Raw genomic sequence first — 18288 nt, 5'->3', positions numbered from 1 at the left:
GTTTCTTCGTGGTCCAGGAACCAGCGCCCAGCAGCCTGTGCCTGTGCCTGCGTGGGTGAGCCTGTGAAGCTGGAGAGAGCACAAAAAGAGAGTGTGTGTCCAGTGTCTGGTGTGGACGTGGGTTGTGGGCTGCGGTGTCGAGAGGAAACAAGGCACAAAAGGACAAGAGATGGAACACAGCAGACTATGTCAGGTAGGTAAGGTAAGGTAGGCAGGTAGGTAGGTAGGTACCGATATCCAAGGAGGTAAACCTGTCCACGATTCTTGGGCAATCTGGATTCTGCAGTTCCGGACTCGATAGCAGACGGGCGGCAGGTCTGTGTGTTCTGCAGCGCAGACTGCAGCCAGCAAGAAAGAGTTGGGAGCGAGAGCTGCAGACGGTTTTAGGCGTGGAGCTTTGCGGCCTGCTCGCCTGCTCGACATGGAAGTCGCCCAGGAAAGCAGATCGCTAGGAGACCTGCAAGCCAAGCGGAAAGCTGGGCAGCCTGCCCAAGACACCAAGTGGGCACTGGAAGGCAGAGGGCAGATCCACCAATGTCTTGCCAGCTGCTGCAGCGGCGCGCTCGAACCCATGGGGCAAATCCGCCCAATCTTTTTTATGACTGGCCAATCGCAAAGTGCCAATTAAGGTCCCTGGCTTTTTGTTTTACTGTATTATTTTCTGCCAACCATCACACCTTTCTAGGATGAGGGGACCAGCGACGGCTACCGTTGCGAAGGGCAAGGCACGCGAGATCAAGGACGCCGATGTGGATGTGGATGGACGACGGATCAATAACAGCGAGAGTGCAGCAGCCAGCAGCTAGCATCTCCAGATCACCAGCACCAGTACCAGCACCATCACTAGCAATTGGCTGGCTGGCCAGCCAGAAGCCAGCAGGCTGCGAAGGGGATTCTCGCGTCGGGGAAAGCCACGGAAAGGTGTGGGTGCGTGTGGATGCTGTGTGGATGCCGTGTATGGGCTAGAGTGGATATGGTGGACCCCTCCCGGTGGCAGGACACCAATCAACACGCAGTATCTGGTGGGGAAGGCTGCGCGAACGGGAAAGGTGCAATCTGAGGGATAGCCGGGGCAGCGCTGGGCAGGCGCTCAGTGGTCGGCCAGCGGTGCATCGACGCTCCATCGAAGGGCCCCTGGCGTTCGTGGCCTTCTGGGTGTCTTCTCGAAAACCCGTCGAAACAACACCTCTGCCGTCTTCTGCGGTCTGCCCCCCCTGCGGGTCACCACAGACAGCGCCGGGCCAGCAGACCAGCAACCATCCCGTCAACTCGCTCGATGCCCAAACGCTAACAACTGCAATGCAACCGCCCTGCAGCCATGCCTGGGACTCGGCGACGACGACGATGTTGTTGCCTCAGAAGTTCCTTTGACCCATGTCTATACAACCTTATAATAGCACGGAGGCTCGAGTTGCTACCTTACACTACATACACTACAATAGGTAGAATGCCAATAATCCAAGCATGGTGTGCGGTATAGCTCACCGGCACCAGCTGCGAGTATGCAACGTCTCCTTGGTTGGGATGGGTTTTAAAAAAGATCCAGCTGCCAAAAAGCGAGTGAAGCTCGCCGAGACTGTCAGCCGATGGGCGCATCCCTGGCTCGGCTTTCGTACGGCACCGAGATGGACAACGGCATTGGCACACACACAGAGTAGGGCGACTTGAGAATCACTTCCAACTCAAAACCCGGCGTCTACCAAGCTCTTCCGGCGCCAGCCAGGAGAATATATATTACAGCCATTTCTATAATGCTCTAGCGTCTATTGCTGTCCTCGTCCGACCCAGAATGCTCCGGTCAACCCTCGCCGGCACCGCGCATGAGCAACAAAACGATCAAACCTGCAGCATGCCCCCAGCATTCCAGGCTGCACCATGACAGCGAATCAGGACTGGCGCAAATTGGCGTCGCCTTGTGACCACTGCAGAACTCCGGACTGCAGCTAGGCTCGAGATGACTTGACACAATGATTACTGGTCGTTCCGTCTTAACTCTCTTGTTGTCGCTTGTTGCCTCCCAGGGCCTCGCTCCATTGCGATCAGTAAGCATGTACTGTGATCCGACTCTTATTCGGCGCTCTCCCCAGCGATCGCCAACAGCACCGCCTACTCATCATGGCCAGGGCTGAGAGCCTCAGACCGCGTCAGCTCCCATACCAATGCCTAAGTAACCCCTATGCAGGTAGCCCTCCATCTCATCAAATCGTCATCGACGCCGACATGGGCCACGGACAAGCCGGCCGAAGCAACCGAAAGGACGGTCTGATACTTTGGGAATGGATCTTTTACTGTAACAAAACAGCGCATTTGGCAATTTACACCCGGCTTGCCGATCCTTCCAAAACAGAAATGCCCATAAAGAGATAGGTACATACCTTACCTACCTGGGTATCTATGGGAAGCCGAAAATGTTCTCAGAGGCACGTGCTTCGCCCTTCTGGAGCTTGGCTGGGGCCTGACCCCGGTGGCTCCAGTCCCGAACCCTTCTCGAAGCAGGTAAAAACTGACGAGCCACTGATGAGCAGCGCGCCTGATCAGATCTGGCCTTGCTGCTGGACCCAGCGATCCATGCTCCAGCACCGGGGAATGGATCGAGGGCTCTAGTGGACGGCATCTTCCGTTTCATTGTTATCTGTGTGAGGCCTGTCTTTGTTGCTGTGCGAGTTTACAGAACATCTTGAACATTTAGAGACGACCTGGGAGCACAATCACAAGGCTTCTTGAGCCCTAGACCCCAGAGCTGGACCGCCACAGTCTCACCATATCCCTTTCACCCAAGCATCCGCTCCGCCGATCCGCACCATCGCCAGTTTTATACATGTCCTCCCCACTTTCAGGCACCTCAGTATGCATATACTTGTGTCTTATTCTGGCAAAAGGCAGATGTCAGCAGCCAACAGAGCTGCCTACCTTACGCCCGCAGACAGGTGCTTGTGAACAGCAGCACAAAGTTTTTTTTTTTTTTAAGCTCCTCGACGAGTCGACGGTATTATAGCCCTCTCCTATATCCCTTGATGTCTGGGCACCTTCTTCGGCCAGCAAGCCAAATTCTCATTGTGCTGCTGTGTTTTGTTGTGTCCGAGTCCGGACCTTTAGGCCCATGTACGATCGAGTTGTCCCTAAAAAAGCTCGTAAACCTGATTGTTGAAGACCTATTATCCCTGCATCATTCCCGAGACGCCTGCGCAAAGCTCAGCTGTTCCGGAATGACTCGCAGGATAGAAAATAATGATCTGAGACATACAGAAACACCCAAACAGTTCGCTGAGGGTCTGTGAGGCCAGAGCAATCGAGGTATCAGATAGCTATTCTGCACATTAACGGTAGACCTTCTATCACTTGCCTTTTGTTTTACGCGTAGAAAGCCTGCCACATCCATCTTCAGAATACCAAATCTTGTCCATCCTAAATGTAAACACTCAGTGTTGATGAGCAGAACATCACAAAACTGACAAGTATGCATGTAAAAACGGAGCTGTCTCACTGTGCAATGCCAAGCATCATACTATTCTACGGATAGAGTAGAACAGAGCAAAATATACTGCCCCAACCCACAGCTTGGATGTACCGTTTCACTTGACACCAATGATCGACTGGTGATCCATCACTCTGATTCCACTGTTAACACAGTTCCCGGTCAAAATGATGAACCCAGTATGATTCATCAGCCTGGGTGAACCATTGTAAGTTGAAGACATGTGCAATATCAAGGTGATGCTTTACAAAGTCAGCTGAAATACTGACATACCCCCTTTGCATCTAATACGCAACTAATTGTTAATTATATCAACCTTCTATTTGATCCGTTATTTCCAAGGCCCAAGTGATCATGCTCTCGATGAAATGGATCATGCCGCCAGTTTGGATGAGGGACACATGAATCAACGCCATCAATCACATTCAGAACAATCACCAAGAAGAAATAAAGAAGCAAGATGGTGACTTTTTATCAATAAATTGCTCAACCCATACACGTTAGGGTAGGTAACGTACGGCCATTCACCTCTGCCCAGAAGGCAAGCAGCTTTGGCAAGTAACACCACAAAACCAACCTTACCATCTCTGCCTGCCCTCTCTTCATCCCTCCCCCCTTCCCCTACATCTAAACTTTCCAGTCCACCTTATCCTTCCTACTCCATGCCCTGCAAAAAGAACACCCAAGATTGCAACCATACTAGGTCGATGATTGGATATGTTATGTTGGTGCATCATCATAATCATGATCATTATCTTATTCATCCCACAATCATCAATCACCACCTTATTCTTTCTTGAGGCTCCAAAAAGACCATTTCATTTCATCCAGTGTATCCCCTCTTTAATTTTATGTTCATGAAATGCGGTCCCTTCCAGCACTAACACACACCAAGTATGAAAAACATTCACCACTTGTGTGTTGTGTGCGTATGTGCTTGGTCCAGGAAGAAAAAAGAGAGTGTGTGTGAAGGAAGGGAAGAAAAGTCAAACCCACACAATGTATGCAATGCAATGCAAGGAGACACTGTCTAATGTAATGTGTAGTGGATGTAGTAGTCACGTGCCAAACCAGAAAGGAACGGTACGTTCATAGTAAGAAAAACAAGGAAACCTATCCCATTCACCACTACCAACAAACCGTCACCGTCTAAACACAGATATCTAAGCATCAGTCTTCTTGTCCTCTGTAGCAGATGCCACAGGGGCAGGGGAAGATGGAGGGGCAGGTGCCACGACAGCAGGAGCGGTAGCAGTCGACGTAGTGTTCATTTCCTCCTCACTGGCGACGTGAATCTCCATGACCTTATCACTGGCCCGATCATCGTCTGCACTTGCCGCCGCGGGCGGGACTTCATGAACAGCATTCCTCTCGGCCCAAGCCTGAACAGCAAAATTGCTCATAAGCTGTGCCGGCACTTGGTTTGTTGAGGCGGGAGGCGGCTCTTGATAGGTAGGAAATGGAGTAATTGGTTCCGTAGGCTCCACGTACTTCGTGCTAGGTTCAGGGGGGATGATGTCACCAAACTCTGCCTGATTCAGGGCATCGCTGTCATCATCATCGTCATCATCATCGTTGTTGATGGATGAGCCATCGCCCTGGGCAACGTCGCTAGCGATCTCGGCATCATCGTCTCCCATGACGTCGGACCCATGCTTGCCTGGGGTAATGTTGTCAAAGTTCCAGGTAGGACCAATGACAGAGGTCATACCAGCCATGGCAGTTGCGCCGTCGAAGTCAGCCATACCAATACCTTCATCCTCGCCATCAGCCTCGATACTGTTGTGCAGTGTCTCTTGGTTGCTCCAGGATAGCTGAGCACCCATGTCGGTGTCGTCATCATCGACGATGTCAGCGGCCGCGGCAGAGATGCTCGCCTGGTAGGAAGGCAGCTCTGGATCCACTGCGAGTCTAGCCAAACCACGATTTCCTAGCGGGAGAGTTGGAACGGCTCCGGTCGAGGCGCTCGGCGATCCACGAAGGGAGGAGCCTTGGCCGAGACGCCGACCTTCCCCCGAATCCGACCCATCATCATCGGCATTGGAAGACATGAGCATGCTATTGTACTTGTCACAAATCTCTTGGAACTTGGGCCCACCAAGAGGAATGTCTGACCGGCGGCGATAGAAAAGCAGATAGGCGGCAGGTGAGACCATCCTAGAGAGGTCATGTGTCTTAGACACGGACGCATCTGGATATTGTTAGCATAATGCTTCCAGTCGACTTCCATGAATAATCAAGAATTGATGCTCACCATTGTACTCATACCACTGGCCATCAAAGAAGTTCTTGGCATAGGCAGTGTAATGGCCTCCACCGAGACCACCGTAGTGATTGTCAACAGCAATGAGGTCATAGATGTACTGCTTGCCAGGCTCCTGATCAATTACACGCCTGGTCAGGTCAAGCCCCTCAATGGGGAAGTCGACCAGAATGTCGAGTTTATCACGTCGCCAACCGTGAGAGCTGAACCGCTTCAAGTGAACCACCAAGATGTCTGGTGTCTTCCACAAATCAAACTTCTTAGTGGCGCGCACGTGCTCCTTGCAGCGAGGGCAGTACCAGCAGTCGTTCTCAGAGAGTACCTCTTCGCTTTCAAACTCATCCAGGCAATCATCGAGGGTAATGCCCCGCCTCTTTCGCTCCGTACGAGCCTTCCGCTTGGCATCCAATGTAGGATCATCCAGCACAGGTAGGTTAACAAAGGTCCTTGCCCCCTGACTGCTCTCTTCGGAACCAAAAACCCATTCAAGCGAGCTCTCGGTCCACTCGACCATGATGCCTTCGCCAACACCGATCAAAGCACCGCTGGGAAGCTCCTCAGGTTCGACTCGGGATACTGGAGACTGTTGGTGCTGGTAGAACCGAGCAGACCGTTGTTGTTTCTCGGAACGCTTCTTGCCCTTCTTGCCGTAAGTCTTGTGCGGCTTTATCTTTTTTCTTTCCGCGGAAGCTTACTGGATTGCCGAAGGATTGTCCACTGGGCCGAGCCATGGGAAGCTTCTATGAGACGCACCGGAGCGCGCACACAGTCAGTTATCAAGAGTCTGGAAGGGCTTGGGAAAATGTCATAATTACACATACCGGAAGTGGAAACTCATCATCCTCATCGCTGGACTCGTCAGCCATGCGAGTGATAGCAGCTGTCGCCTGCGGGGATTCGTCACTGGCACTCTCCTCCGATCTATCGGGGCCTGGACTGCGCATGTCCACATCTGAAGCGGGCGGCTTGGGTAACCTAGAAGCCAATGTAGGAAATTCATCATGATCATTATTCACCTCCCACCCTGTGGGGATCGTGTTTGGCCCGTCAGTGAAATAGGTGAGATCAAAGAGATTCTGCAACCTGGGCTCAAGGAACTCCCGTGGATCAAGCCACTTAGGCCGCTGTTTTTTGAATTGTTTCAGCAACATGGGATAACTGTTATTTTGGTTGAAAGCTCAGCAACAGATTCTTGTGAACAAACTTTTAAAGCAAGGTGACTTACTCGTCTGATGCGGCAGAGGCAGGAGTAGAACCAGGCTTGTCCATCACGGTCGGAGCATCCTTCATCGTGACGTCCACCATGTCTTCTTCACCCTCGACTGACTTGACAACAATCTTTGTGTCGCCTGCAGAGTCGGCATCTGACGTGTTGTTAACCATCTCAGCATCTGTCGTCTCAGACGTATCTGTATCATCTGAACCAGCCAATTCGGGAAGGGTCGTAAATGTAGCCAGTTTCTCCAGGATCTTCCTGCGAATGACGTCAAGATTTCGAGCCTCCTCACGGTTTAGCACAATAAAATGTGGGGGTGGGACATAGTCGCTGGCCTTGCGGCCGCCGAGACGCTTCCTAGACGATGCCTCCGAAGGCGTAATGCGGTGAATGACAGGAACCAGCAAACGCTCTGCCAAGGGGTCATCAGCAGAGTTGGCAGACTCTTCATCGTTGGATGGCGAGCGGGCACGGAACTTCTGACGATTCTCCGTGTTCTTCACGAGGTGTGCATTTGTGGGTGCACACTCAAGCTCGTGCACCACAGCTATATCAGATTTTTGAATAACCTCCGCAACGATGCCCCTATCCTCGTAGAACTTGAAAAACTTGGACTGGAACTCCTCGCCTGCGAAGAGACGCTCAACTGGAACACCAACACGTGCTGAAATGAACTGCTTGAGGGCCCTGATGGTGCTGTTCTTATCCATATCAACGTTGATCTCAACTGGGGCATCATTGAGCGGGTAGTACTTGACTTTGTGGGTCCATACATTGCTGATGGGCAGCGGCAGAGTCAAGTTATTGAAAGGGTCGAACGTGATGCTGACTTTGTCGCACTGAGGGCAGACAAGAGTGGACTTATACATGCCAGTGAAGAGATCTGCAATGACTGAGTCATCTCTCTTCTTTGTGATGTCCCAGACTTTATCAGCCATTTCTTTGATGGCCGCAGGATTGTTGATCATATCATCAGTCGAATCGGGCTTCTCGATGTATGGCTTCTTTTTGATGCGATTCAAATCTTCCTGAAGACCATCAAGGAGAAAACCGAGAAACTCTTGGGTATCCTGCTGCCCATAGCCCGAAAAGGCGGGGGCATAGCGACCAATGATGCTCTTGAAGTGTCGGGGAGCAACTGATGCAGGAGTCGGATCCTTGTAAATCTCATCTAGCAACCGGCTGTACGCCATAGCGACATCGCCGTTGTGCGACAGCGGGTTATCAGGGTTGATTTCTTTCTTAGCCTCATGGGTCAGGAAATACTTGGTGAGTTCCTCAACGCTCCTCAAGCATTGCAAGGCAGAATTCATATAGCAGGTATTGCCCAAGTTTTGCAGACCAACGCAACCCATAGTGCGTCCAGGCTTTTGTGGCAGCCGACCCCTAGCCTGCGTCCCAGGAAGTGCCGGGCTGCTGCGGCTACTGGTATTGGCACGGGGATGGGCTGCGAGACTGCTGCTGCTGTTGCTGGAATTTGCCTTCGCGGGGAGTGGCATGTCCCTTGAAGGGCTAAAAGTAGACACGTACACTTGACCGAGCTCTTTAATCTGTTCATCAAGAACCAAAGTCTGGTCCACAGCAAGCCCCACAATCGACAAGCTCTTGCTCCCATTGTAATTGGGGTTGGTGGTAGAGTCATCAGCATCAACCAGGTCACGGTCAACGCCCTTCTCAAGCTTCAGGAAAGTCTCGACATCTACAAGGAGCGTTGGCCACGAGCCAGGCGCGGTCGGGGCCTGTGTAAGAAACTCAACAGTCCGGCCAGGCGATTCAGGAGGGGTCTTCATCCCTGAAGGCTCAGGGGTGTTGCGCTCGGTGGCGGGGATAGTTTGCAAAACTCTCCAGACACGGATTTTACGATCCATAGAGATGTCAGTGAGCTCCTTGATCAGCTTAAGGAACTTGTGATAGCCGTATGAGGTGCTCTGAATCACGACCGGCGGAGGGGGATTCTTGGACTTGATGCTGCTGTTGATTGGAATCGGGCTTGCCGCGGACCACAGTCGGTGGATCGTAAACATCGGCGGGTGGAATTCAAACTGAATTGACGGCAGGCTCACCGAATCGGGGGCCGTATTGTGAGCATAGCGGACGATGGGAATCTGGCCAGGAGCCAGACCGTACCACGACACAAGCAGATCCCAGGCGTCCTTGGGGAACAGCTCGAAATGCTCTGTGGTCAAGCCTGGTTTTAGTTTAACACACTGTTGGCCGGTTGAGTCTGTGAAGATGGCCTGGATAATATCCGAGTTGTCGACAGGCCCTAGTGTCCCAATCGACTCTTGGGTGGCATGCTTGGCCTCAGAACCAAACGCCTGCGCCTTGCTCAGCCACATGCGCGACACAAGGTAGGCCTGATCCCCTTCCTTGATCGGGGTCTCAGCAAACGCCTTAACAAGCGTCTCGATGGTCTTGATCTGCTGGTCTAGAGGAGGAATATCTGCGACGTAGTCAGCACAATCTGCTCGTTGACCGAGTCCTGCGAATATGTTTCAATATATTATTACCATTCAGTAAGGGAAGTTCCTCCTCCTTGTCGGCCCCAGAAGCCTTGGCACCATCCTGGTGTGTGTTATTTCGCTGCTCCTTCGGGTCTTGAGGGGCCACCGACTGCTCCCTCTGGGATTCCGGCACAACGATCATGTCCACATCATCCCTGGTGTCGACAAGCTTAACGTCGTGTTCCGGCTCCATGCTGGATGCCCTGCGCTTGAGCGGCGAAGAAGAGCGCTGAGGAAGATCCGAGGCGCCACCCATCAGAGCCCGGCGAACAGATTGATGGATTGGAGACTGGCTGCCCGCGCGTCTGAAGTTATGGGACTCAAGGGGCAGTAAAGCCACGCCAGACTCGGGCAGAGGATCTGGGTTCCGGTCGAAGTCGACGGAGAAGTCGGCCGAGGCAGCACAAGGCGAGCTGGCGGCTGAGGAAGCAGAGTCGGCTAACGAAGCAGCGTGAGCCGTCTGCAGGCGGGGAGGGAGGACGGAAGGAGGTAGCGACGCAGCACGAGCAACGAAGCTGGTTGTGGGCGTGCTCAGGCCCGATGTAGAAGCAGCCGAGAACGAAAAGGTTGGATCGACGTCGTCGTGTTCGGTGGAGGGAAGTACCAAGTCCTCAGGCTTGTGCTCCCTTGTCGTCTGGCGCGTAATCCTCCGTTTCTTTTGGGAAGACGTGGTGAATGTGAGCTGCCTGTGCAGCTCGAGGGATGCCGGATGGTGGGGTTAAGGGGCACTCTCGAGTGGGGGAGGAGCGGCAGGAGGACGCCGGAGAGATGGTGGAGTAGGAGTAGCGGTTGCAGCTACAGCGGCGGCGGCAAAGAAGGAGGTGGGTTTGCTGATTTGCGGCGACAGACGCAGGCGCGGACGCGGGCGGAAGAACGGACGACGAAGTCGAAGGCAGCCAAGGGAAGAAGGAAGACGGAAGAAGCGGCCGGTTCCTGCAGGGCATCAGCGACCGTGGCGCTGCCAAAAAAAAAAGAGTTGACTGTTGTTTTCCTTTTTGACGGTTGGGTTCCGTCCAGTCGGTCGGTTCTCTGTCTTGCTGGTCAGGGTCAGCGTTCTGGTGGGCGGCGAAGCGAGCCTAAGGGCGGAGAGCGGGAGGCGTTAACAACTGGAAACTGTCCTGATCCAGGTCAGGTCCAGCGCTGGCGTAGCTCCCTGCACTCAGACACTCAAACACAGGCAAAATTTGGGGCTGACTAACTTGAGTTCGACTTAGACTCGAGCCTGAAAAGACAACAACACCCCAGGCAGAGGTAAAGTAAACGGGCAGAGGTACCTAGGTCTGGGATTTCGTACGGGCAGGCAGGGCCAACTGCGGTCTGAGTGCTTCAAAAAGTGTAAAAAAAAAAAAAATTAAACCGCCCATAAGATGGTTTTAGCCTACACAAGGGTGCGAGGCCATTCCTTGAATGAGAAGAACCCTGGCCCACATGCGCGAGCCTGTGAAAACGAAGGCGAGCGGCGCTGCTGACTTTTTTCTTGAATCTCCTCACACAACCTCAGACTGGTCTGGTTGGGTTTGCTGCACGCAGGGCGGGCAGACCTTCAAGTTTGGGCAGGTTTTTGAGTTGTCTTTTGAAGGAAATCCTGGGGTTGGCGGGAGAGGGAAAGCGGAGCTCCGTGCGAACAAAACTCTGACCTTGACTTTTCAGTTTCCACTTCTTCCCAAACATCCTGCCAGCCTGTTGCTGGGAACGCCTGTCTGCGTGTGGAGAACCCTGACCGCTCGCTCACATCCGCCCAAATGCCCATGTGCCAGGGCCGCAGCTTGCAAAATTTGGGCCTTGGCCCCTTTGGGCCGCTCTCGATCTAGCTACACTACTGGGTGTCTGACTTTGGCTTTCAGCCCTGCAAGGCCACGGCCCAGCAAAATGCGACCAAAAACGCCCTGGCCCAGGCGGCTCAGGGCTCAGGCACAACCGCGTAAGCAGTACAGTGTGAGTCTGTCGTGAATGGGCCTCTAATAACTGCTACGAACTCAAAGAGCTCTTGCGCGGCATCAAACAGACTGCCATGGCCTTTGAGCCTTTGAGACGCCTGCCCCTCACTTACCTTTCTTCGTCAGCCCAGGATATGCGTGAAGTTATCAGGAACCATAACGCAGACTGCGGTGCTAGGTATGCCGTCAGCCATGGATGCCAACCCGGATCATGGATGAGTGTTGGATTTCGCCTCCAGGATTCTGTGGTGATTCTTGGGTTTTCTACCACATATTTCTGCATGCAGTGCGTGCCCAACACTCCGACTCACATGCTGCAAGAGGAGGCTCCAACATTCGCACTGTGCCCTGGCCTATGATCCACATAAGTTTTCAGGAACTTGGAATAGGAGCTGGCAGATCAGTTTGTACGACATGCCCCGGTTGACGTTACCAAACTCTGAACTCTATTATGCTGCCCCGCACCATCACTCTCTCCCGGGAAATGGAACCAACAAAGTAGGCAAATGCCTGATAGGGTTACACAGCGCCCTCTCTCAAAGATACTGGACTATTCCTTGCTACTCAACGCCCATATCAAGTTAATATCTAGTTGTTTTTTGAATCAATCCTTTAGTGTGCTACGAGTTCTGTATACCTTGTCAACAGACTTGGACCCTCAAAGTGTGAGGCAACTGGAAAGCAACCTTCAAGAAACTTGCTCGGTAACCTGTATCTCAAGATCATTGCCATTCCAGAAACGACCGGTATCTTACCCGTCGACGTACGACTGAGTTGTCAACTCGATCTTCCGAGCCTCTGAGGTTCCAAGATTTGACAGGCCACGCCGGGACAACAGTCTCAAGTCGAAAAATATTTTGCGCCCTCTGTCATCTGATCAGCATAAGAGTTGTTTCATAGCTGTCAACGCCTACCGCTTTTACCCAAATTCTCACATGTATTACTTGCTGGTTTTCACACATTCCTCAAAATGAGAACTTCAGCAGGTCATAGTGCCCGAGCTGGGCTACAATGGCCTTGTCTCACAATTAAAATTCATCAGTAAGAGCAGAACTACTAAGTTTCCTGTGTTTCCTTTACCTATCTCATGACCCGATCGATGGAAGTCTATCAAGTCATAAACCCACCCTTCCACCCGCCCGTTCATATTCAACTTAAAGCTTTGGCTCCAGATCTTCATACTCACTCAAATCCCTCATTGGCTTAGGGCCGTTACTCGCCGGGAGACTGGCCTTAAACGACCGAACGTCCTCGATAAAGATAGGCTTGATCCCGTTCGCTGATGGCGGTTCTGCGTTGGCCGCTTCATTACCGAGTCCATGCTCCTCATGAAGCTTACGCCATGCTTGGGACGCCGCCTCAATCTTGTCTTCGGCAACCTTCAAGTCCTTGGCAAGATACTCTCGTAGCCCTTCCAGTTCCTTCTCCACGTTGGGGCCAGCCGCACTCAAGCGGGCCTGTAGATCTGTCGCTGCCCTGGCAGCCGCGGCCGAGTCGAGATCCAGCGTCTTGACCAGTTCAGTGATCTGTTGTGTTGACACATCGCTCTTGGCCTGCGCTTCTAAATATACGGCGAGCTTGGCCCGGGTGGGCGAGCTCGGGTCAATATAGTACTTGAAAAACTCAATCATTTCGGCCTTAGTAAGCAGTTTGATATGCTCCGCATCTTGCTGGGCTATATGACATAACAGGTCAGTATCACAGTAATCTACTTGGAAGGGCCGATAAGAAATAAACTAACCATTATCGAAAGCGTAAAACTCTGTGTAAATGTGAGTCCAGTGACGGTTGCTCTCCTGCTCCATATACTTGAGTTTCTCGAGACGTTTGTCAATAATGCTGCGCTTATTGCTCTCAAACTCCTCCTCGCTCATCTCTTCGAGCAGCTTGCCACCATTGCGCAAGAAGTCTTCAATGCGTGTCTCCAAGTATGGACCAGGCTTTTCGCTCTGAATGATGATATAGAACCCAAATTGGGTCGGGCTGGCCCATGCCCCTGAGTAGACAACATAGCCCAGCTGCTCTTTTGTACGCAGTTGGTTGAAGCAGGGCTCGTGGAGAATCTGATCCAAGAGCAAAACTTTCGCCCGAACAGTGTAATCCCCCCGGTAGCCGACGTGTAGGCAGTAGTGGATACAGTGGTTGACGTTCGCCGGATCCTTGAGTTTTTTCTTCCAAATGTAGTTGGAGCCGGACGGGAGGATCAATCCACGACGAACCGTCCATTGCTGCTTGGGAAGTTCTCGCGGCTTGAATGTGGACTCGACCAAGTCCGTCAGCCTGAGCGCATCCTCCTTGTAGAGATTGCCATGGGCTAGGATCTCGATGTGCATCTGGGCAAGCAGCTCCTTCTGGAACATGCGGACAGAATCGGCCGTGATATATGGCAGCTCGGCTCCAAGCTCCTCAACAAGATACCCGCGATCAATCGTCAGCCAAGACATGTAATCGCTGATTTGGTTCCACGGCGTAGCGAGCTCCCAGTTACGGTAGCCCCTACTCAAACGCTCCTTGATGATCTCAAAGCGATCATCGCGTATCTCCAGATCGCGTATTGTGACCAGGACATGTTGCAGGAGCAGGGGTAGCTTGTCATTGTAGCCGGACAACTCGATGAGGAGACCACGAGCATCGAGAGTGACTGTGTACTCCAAACCAGCCAGCTCTGCATCGTAGGAGTACTCCTCCAGAGCATCCTTCACGAGGTCAGTGAAGAGACGAACCTTGACGTGATTAGCTGCTGATGCAGAAGCCAGCGGGCTCCTGCAGCTGATGATCAAGGTTGCTTTCGGGACCCAGAAGGTATCGTCCTTCTTGAACCAAGTACGAACGATCGGATCATTCCGGATAATGCGAGGCGCCAGCGCCGGCTCCTTGATGTCCTTCTTCTCGACATCAAGCTTCATCGGTATGAACTGGTTCTTGTGCGGGAGATGGATCTTGGCTGTACGAGTGGCCGGAGTGCTAGCGGCCGCCTTCTTGATTTCCTCCATGAAATCACACGGAATGGGTTGGCATGTGTATTCTGTGCCGTACCACTTCTCCTTGTTCTCCCATGTACCCGGGTAAGTTCGGGACACGATGTTCAGGAAGAAGTTGTCAGGTCGCAGGTAGTCGAGTCCCTCCTTGATCAGGTCTGGGTTGAACTTACGCAGCACGCTATACGCGCTCAACAAAAACTTCCGTGGCAAAGGTTTTTGCATAGTTGAACTGAGCTTGCTCGTGAAGCGATAGGACTGAGTCTTTTCCCTGAACTTAAAGTTGACCTCCGACAACAGCTTCTGCTCTTCGAAGATCCACTCCTCGGGTTCGGTCTCACGCAGGAGCGCAATGTACTCGAAGACAACCTTGACTACCTCTTTGTAGTTTTTAAGCCCCTATCATGAACGTGAGCGACTCGCCTTCCTTTTCCGGCGTGAAGGCTGTTGTCAGTATCATACCTCTTCTGTTAACGTAATCTGGACCTCAAAGAGATCCGGTGTACCAGGGCCAACAGCCCAGGAACCAGCATATAGACCGTTAGCCCAGCCCTTAGACTTGATATAAGCCATAATGCTCCCAGGACCTTCATGGCCGATAAGATGGCTGATGTAGCGGCTGGGTTGGAATTCCCAATACTGTTCCTGCTCCATGAACGGAAATACCAAACTGATTTCTCGAACATCCATGACGGGCTTCGCAAAGATCTGCATTCCAAGCTGCTCTTTGGTGTACGGGACGACATCTGTCCACACGTTACGGGGCAGGTTCTTGTTTGGTACTTTCGAAAAGTGCTCGACGACCCACTCCTGGAGCACATCCAGCGACTCTCTCCCCAAGACACACAGCTTCATCCGGTTAGCCGAGTAGTGCTTTTCATAAAATTCGATAAACTTGTCTCGGACATTGATTCCGCGAGACTCGGGTATGGTCTTGAGGGTTTCGAGGTTGCCCGTGGAGAAGTGGCAAAAGGGGTGTTCAGGGTTAGAGAGGGATTTTTTGAGCTGATGCAGGCGCCACTGGTCGTTTTGCAGGTTCTTCTTGTTCTCAGAGTCCACGGCGCGGAGTTCACGGTCGAGGGTGTTTTCCAGGAACAACGGCGCAATGAAGAACTGGGCGAAACGGTCCAGGGCACCAAGCAGCGGCGAAGGGTTGGTGGCCGATGGCTCCTCTCCATTGCTGGGCTTAGCTGAGACTTCAAAATGGTAGTTTGTGGAAGTTGCCGCAGTGTATGCGTTGGTCACTCCAGAGTGTGCAGCAATATACTGATGGTAGGCATTCTCGGCCGGATACTTCTTGTTGCCCATGAAGAGGAGCTACGGGACATGGTTAGTTGGAGACTATGGGTCTTTGATTCACACATCGAGTGAGAGGAAGTCAGGTAAACTTGCATGTTCAACGGCATGGGCCGTTCCGGGCATGTCGTCTTCATCACTGTAGCTTCCCACGTTGACATCCATAGCTGCGCTGGCCTTGTCTATCTTGGGATCATGAACCAGCAGGGCCTCCAGCTGGTTCGGGAGCATGATGACCCGGTAGGAGCGGTCATCGAGAGACGGCGTTTCTAACTGCTCGGTGATGAGGGTGACCCGGGACGATGTCAGACTGCCCGTAGTACTCGGCGCATCCGCCTGGGACTGCGCATCTTCAGGTGGTCGGTCCATGAGGGATCAACGGCTTATGTCCACGGATGTCGACGTCACCAGAGGGGGAGGGGGAGCAGTCGTCGGTGAGCACACAAGGTGGGGAGGTTGACCGATAATCGATGACCGACTTTCCCAACTGGGAGGGAGTCTCGGCACTGGCAAGCAGGAGACAGGTCTCGATAAAAAAAGCCCAGAAACAAGCAGTTCGCTGCAGAGTCTGTTGTAGCACTGCTTCTGCTGCTGTTCCCGGCGCTTGCCTTGCTGCTTGTGGTTGTGAGGGTGCCGCGCACTGCTACCCGGTCGTGCCAGTAGGCAGCTTAGCACAGTTTATTTCTTGGTGGGGGTGGAGAGCCCTGTTTGGCCTACCTAAGGTGTTGGCCAGCTACTTGTTGCTACCTGCTAGCTCCGCAGTAGGCGAGAACCTGTAAAAGAGCCCCAAGCTATAGTGGGTATGTGTAGCCACCGAACCCCCGTTGCTATTGATGCACCGTCTGTGCGAGCTTGTGGGGAACGTGCTGCACGCTGGGTGATTGATCGGAGAGTTGTACTTGTAGGTACCGATCTGTTGGGCGCGTCGGGTCGTTCGAGGCTTCGAGTTGTACCAGTGACCAGTGGCACGGAACGCCGGGGCTAGCCAGGCCGTTCAGTCGTCCAGCTGCCCGCTTTGATTTGGATTTGCTAAGTATATGGTGTAGGAAGGGGTATCCGTCGATGTTTGACGCCGTGGCCGTTATGGTGAAGCAGGCGACTTGGAAGCCGGTACCAAACTTTTGCTCTCTAGGTGAAGGGATTTTGCGTTCTGTAGCTCTCAATAACAATCAGCCAAGGCAGTTCTGCGGGGCAAACAAACGTGCTAAAGGGTCAGCCTCGGCGAACTTCACCAACACTACCGGGTTCTCCCCGGTGAGCGAGGGGCCCGTCTTTATATATGTAGCTGAACCAGCCGCAAGCAAGGCGGGGGAGGTTGGTAGTCTTGTGGATTGGCGGCCGTTGAAGTCGAACCCAGGTTGGGTGTACGCGCCATTGTTGTCACACAAGTACCTCGAGGTATCAAGGTACCATCACGACCTACCGGGTGCTCTGGCCTGGTCCCGATTTAACAAGAGCCGGAGTTAGTACACAATAAAGATCAGAAGCATTCTGGAAGCTATGGAACCCCGTCCAGCATGAATCAGGATCCAACAATCCAAGCATTCCTTCTTGTTTAAGAAAGTAACTATGGGCAGGGAGCATCAGATCTTGCAGACTTGGAAATTCGATTGCTAACGGGACCATGCCCAACTTGAGGATGCCATGATCTTCAATAGGCCTTGCTATGTGCAACAAAACATTCCGGGCACAGCACTCATCTACAAGTTCTATGTGAGACCCATTTCGGATCTTTCAGGTTTTACCCGATGCATCACCGGGTTACTTAATGCTTGAACTTGTTGGACAGCTTGCATCATCTGCCTTTTCTTAAGAGGCCAGCCGGGGGGAGGGGCAAGGTACAAGTGCTTGTTGGCTCGTTCTCGTACTAACCTTGATGGCAGGACAAGCACTCATGCAGCGATCCAAGTCCCTGGATTGAATTTCGAATTTCGCCGAATCAGGCAAGTGTCAAAAAATCCCATAACGATGTTCTAAACATGTTGATGGGGATGACTACCAAGCGAGAGTACTTTAAGAGTTGCTCTTAACAGGCAGGCGCAATAACAGATAACCAGTACTCAACTAAATTTTGGGACTATTATTACACCAAATCTGGCAGGAGGTGTACGTATGTCCTTGGGCAATTTCTGGAGGACAGAGCTTTCGCGTAGCAGGTCTAGGCAATGTATAATAAAACAGGTTGATGGCTTGCGACAGGCGGCAAAAAAGGAGCTGAGGTTCAGGGGTTTGAGTCAATCCTTCCAGTCGGGAGATTGTGACAGGATGGAATGAGGCGCATCCAGCCGTGCCATCTCCTTATCTGTCAGATACGCCAACTCTGACATCATCTATAGGGCAACATGCTCGACTTGCACAAACAGTGAGCATGGAGCCAACAAAGATCCTTCCGGGTCTCTGTAACCGTTGAAACCCGTGTCTTTTTCTGAACTATGGGAAAATCAGAGTCAATCGAAGCGCTATTATTTCACCTTGGATCAATTACGCATCCAAGCTCACGCAGACTGGACTTACCCATGAAAGTTAGCTGCCAGAAAAGGGGCTCTCATACCGTTGGTCTCTTCGAGGTGCTACCAAGTTGAAGTTTAAGGAACGTCCACGGATGGAGACAGCCAGCAA

General features: G+C 52.4%; 1 protein-coding gene across 1 annotated transcript; it reads right to left on the bottom strand.

Moving 5' to 3' along the window:
• Window positions 1-4638: 4638 nt before the first annotated feature.
• On the bottom strand, window positions 4639-16038 carry CTHT_0026420 (ubiquitin carboxyl-terminal hydrolase-like protein; the record flags this gene model as incomplete). Its single annotated transcript, XM_006693037.1, has 12 exons — window positions 4639-5666; window positions 5730-6408; window positions 6560-6896; window positions 6964-9397; window positions 9465-10144; window positions 10258-10416; window positions 11509-11569; window positions 11707-11748; window positions 12582-13070; window positions 13137-14772; window positions 14836-15690; window positions 15775-16038. The coding sequence occupies 12 exons, from the start codon at window positions 16036-16038 to the stop codon at window positions 4639-4641; spliced, it is 8664 nt and encodes a 2887-aa protein (XP_006693100.1).
• Window positions 16039-18288: the final 2250 nt, after the last annotated feature.

This window comes from Thermochaetoides thermophila (genome assembly GCF_000221225.1).
Source record: "Thermochaetoides thermophila DSM 1495 unplaced genomic scaffold scf7180000011816, whole genome shotgun sequence".
Lineage (NCBI taxonomy): Eukaryota > Fungi > Ascomycota > Sordariomycetes > Sordariales > Chaetomiaceae > Thermochaetoides > Thermochaetoides thermophila.
The sequence above is the reverse complement of the archived record's forward strand: the minus strand, read 5'-3'. Positions and strand labels throughout refer to the sequence as shown.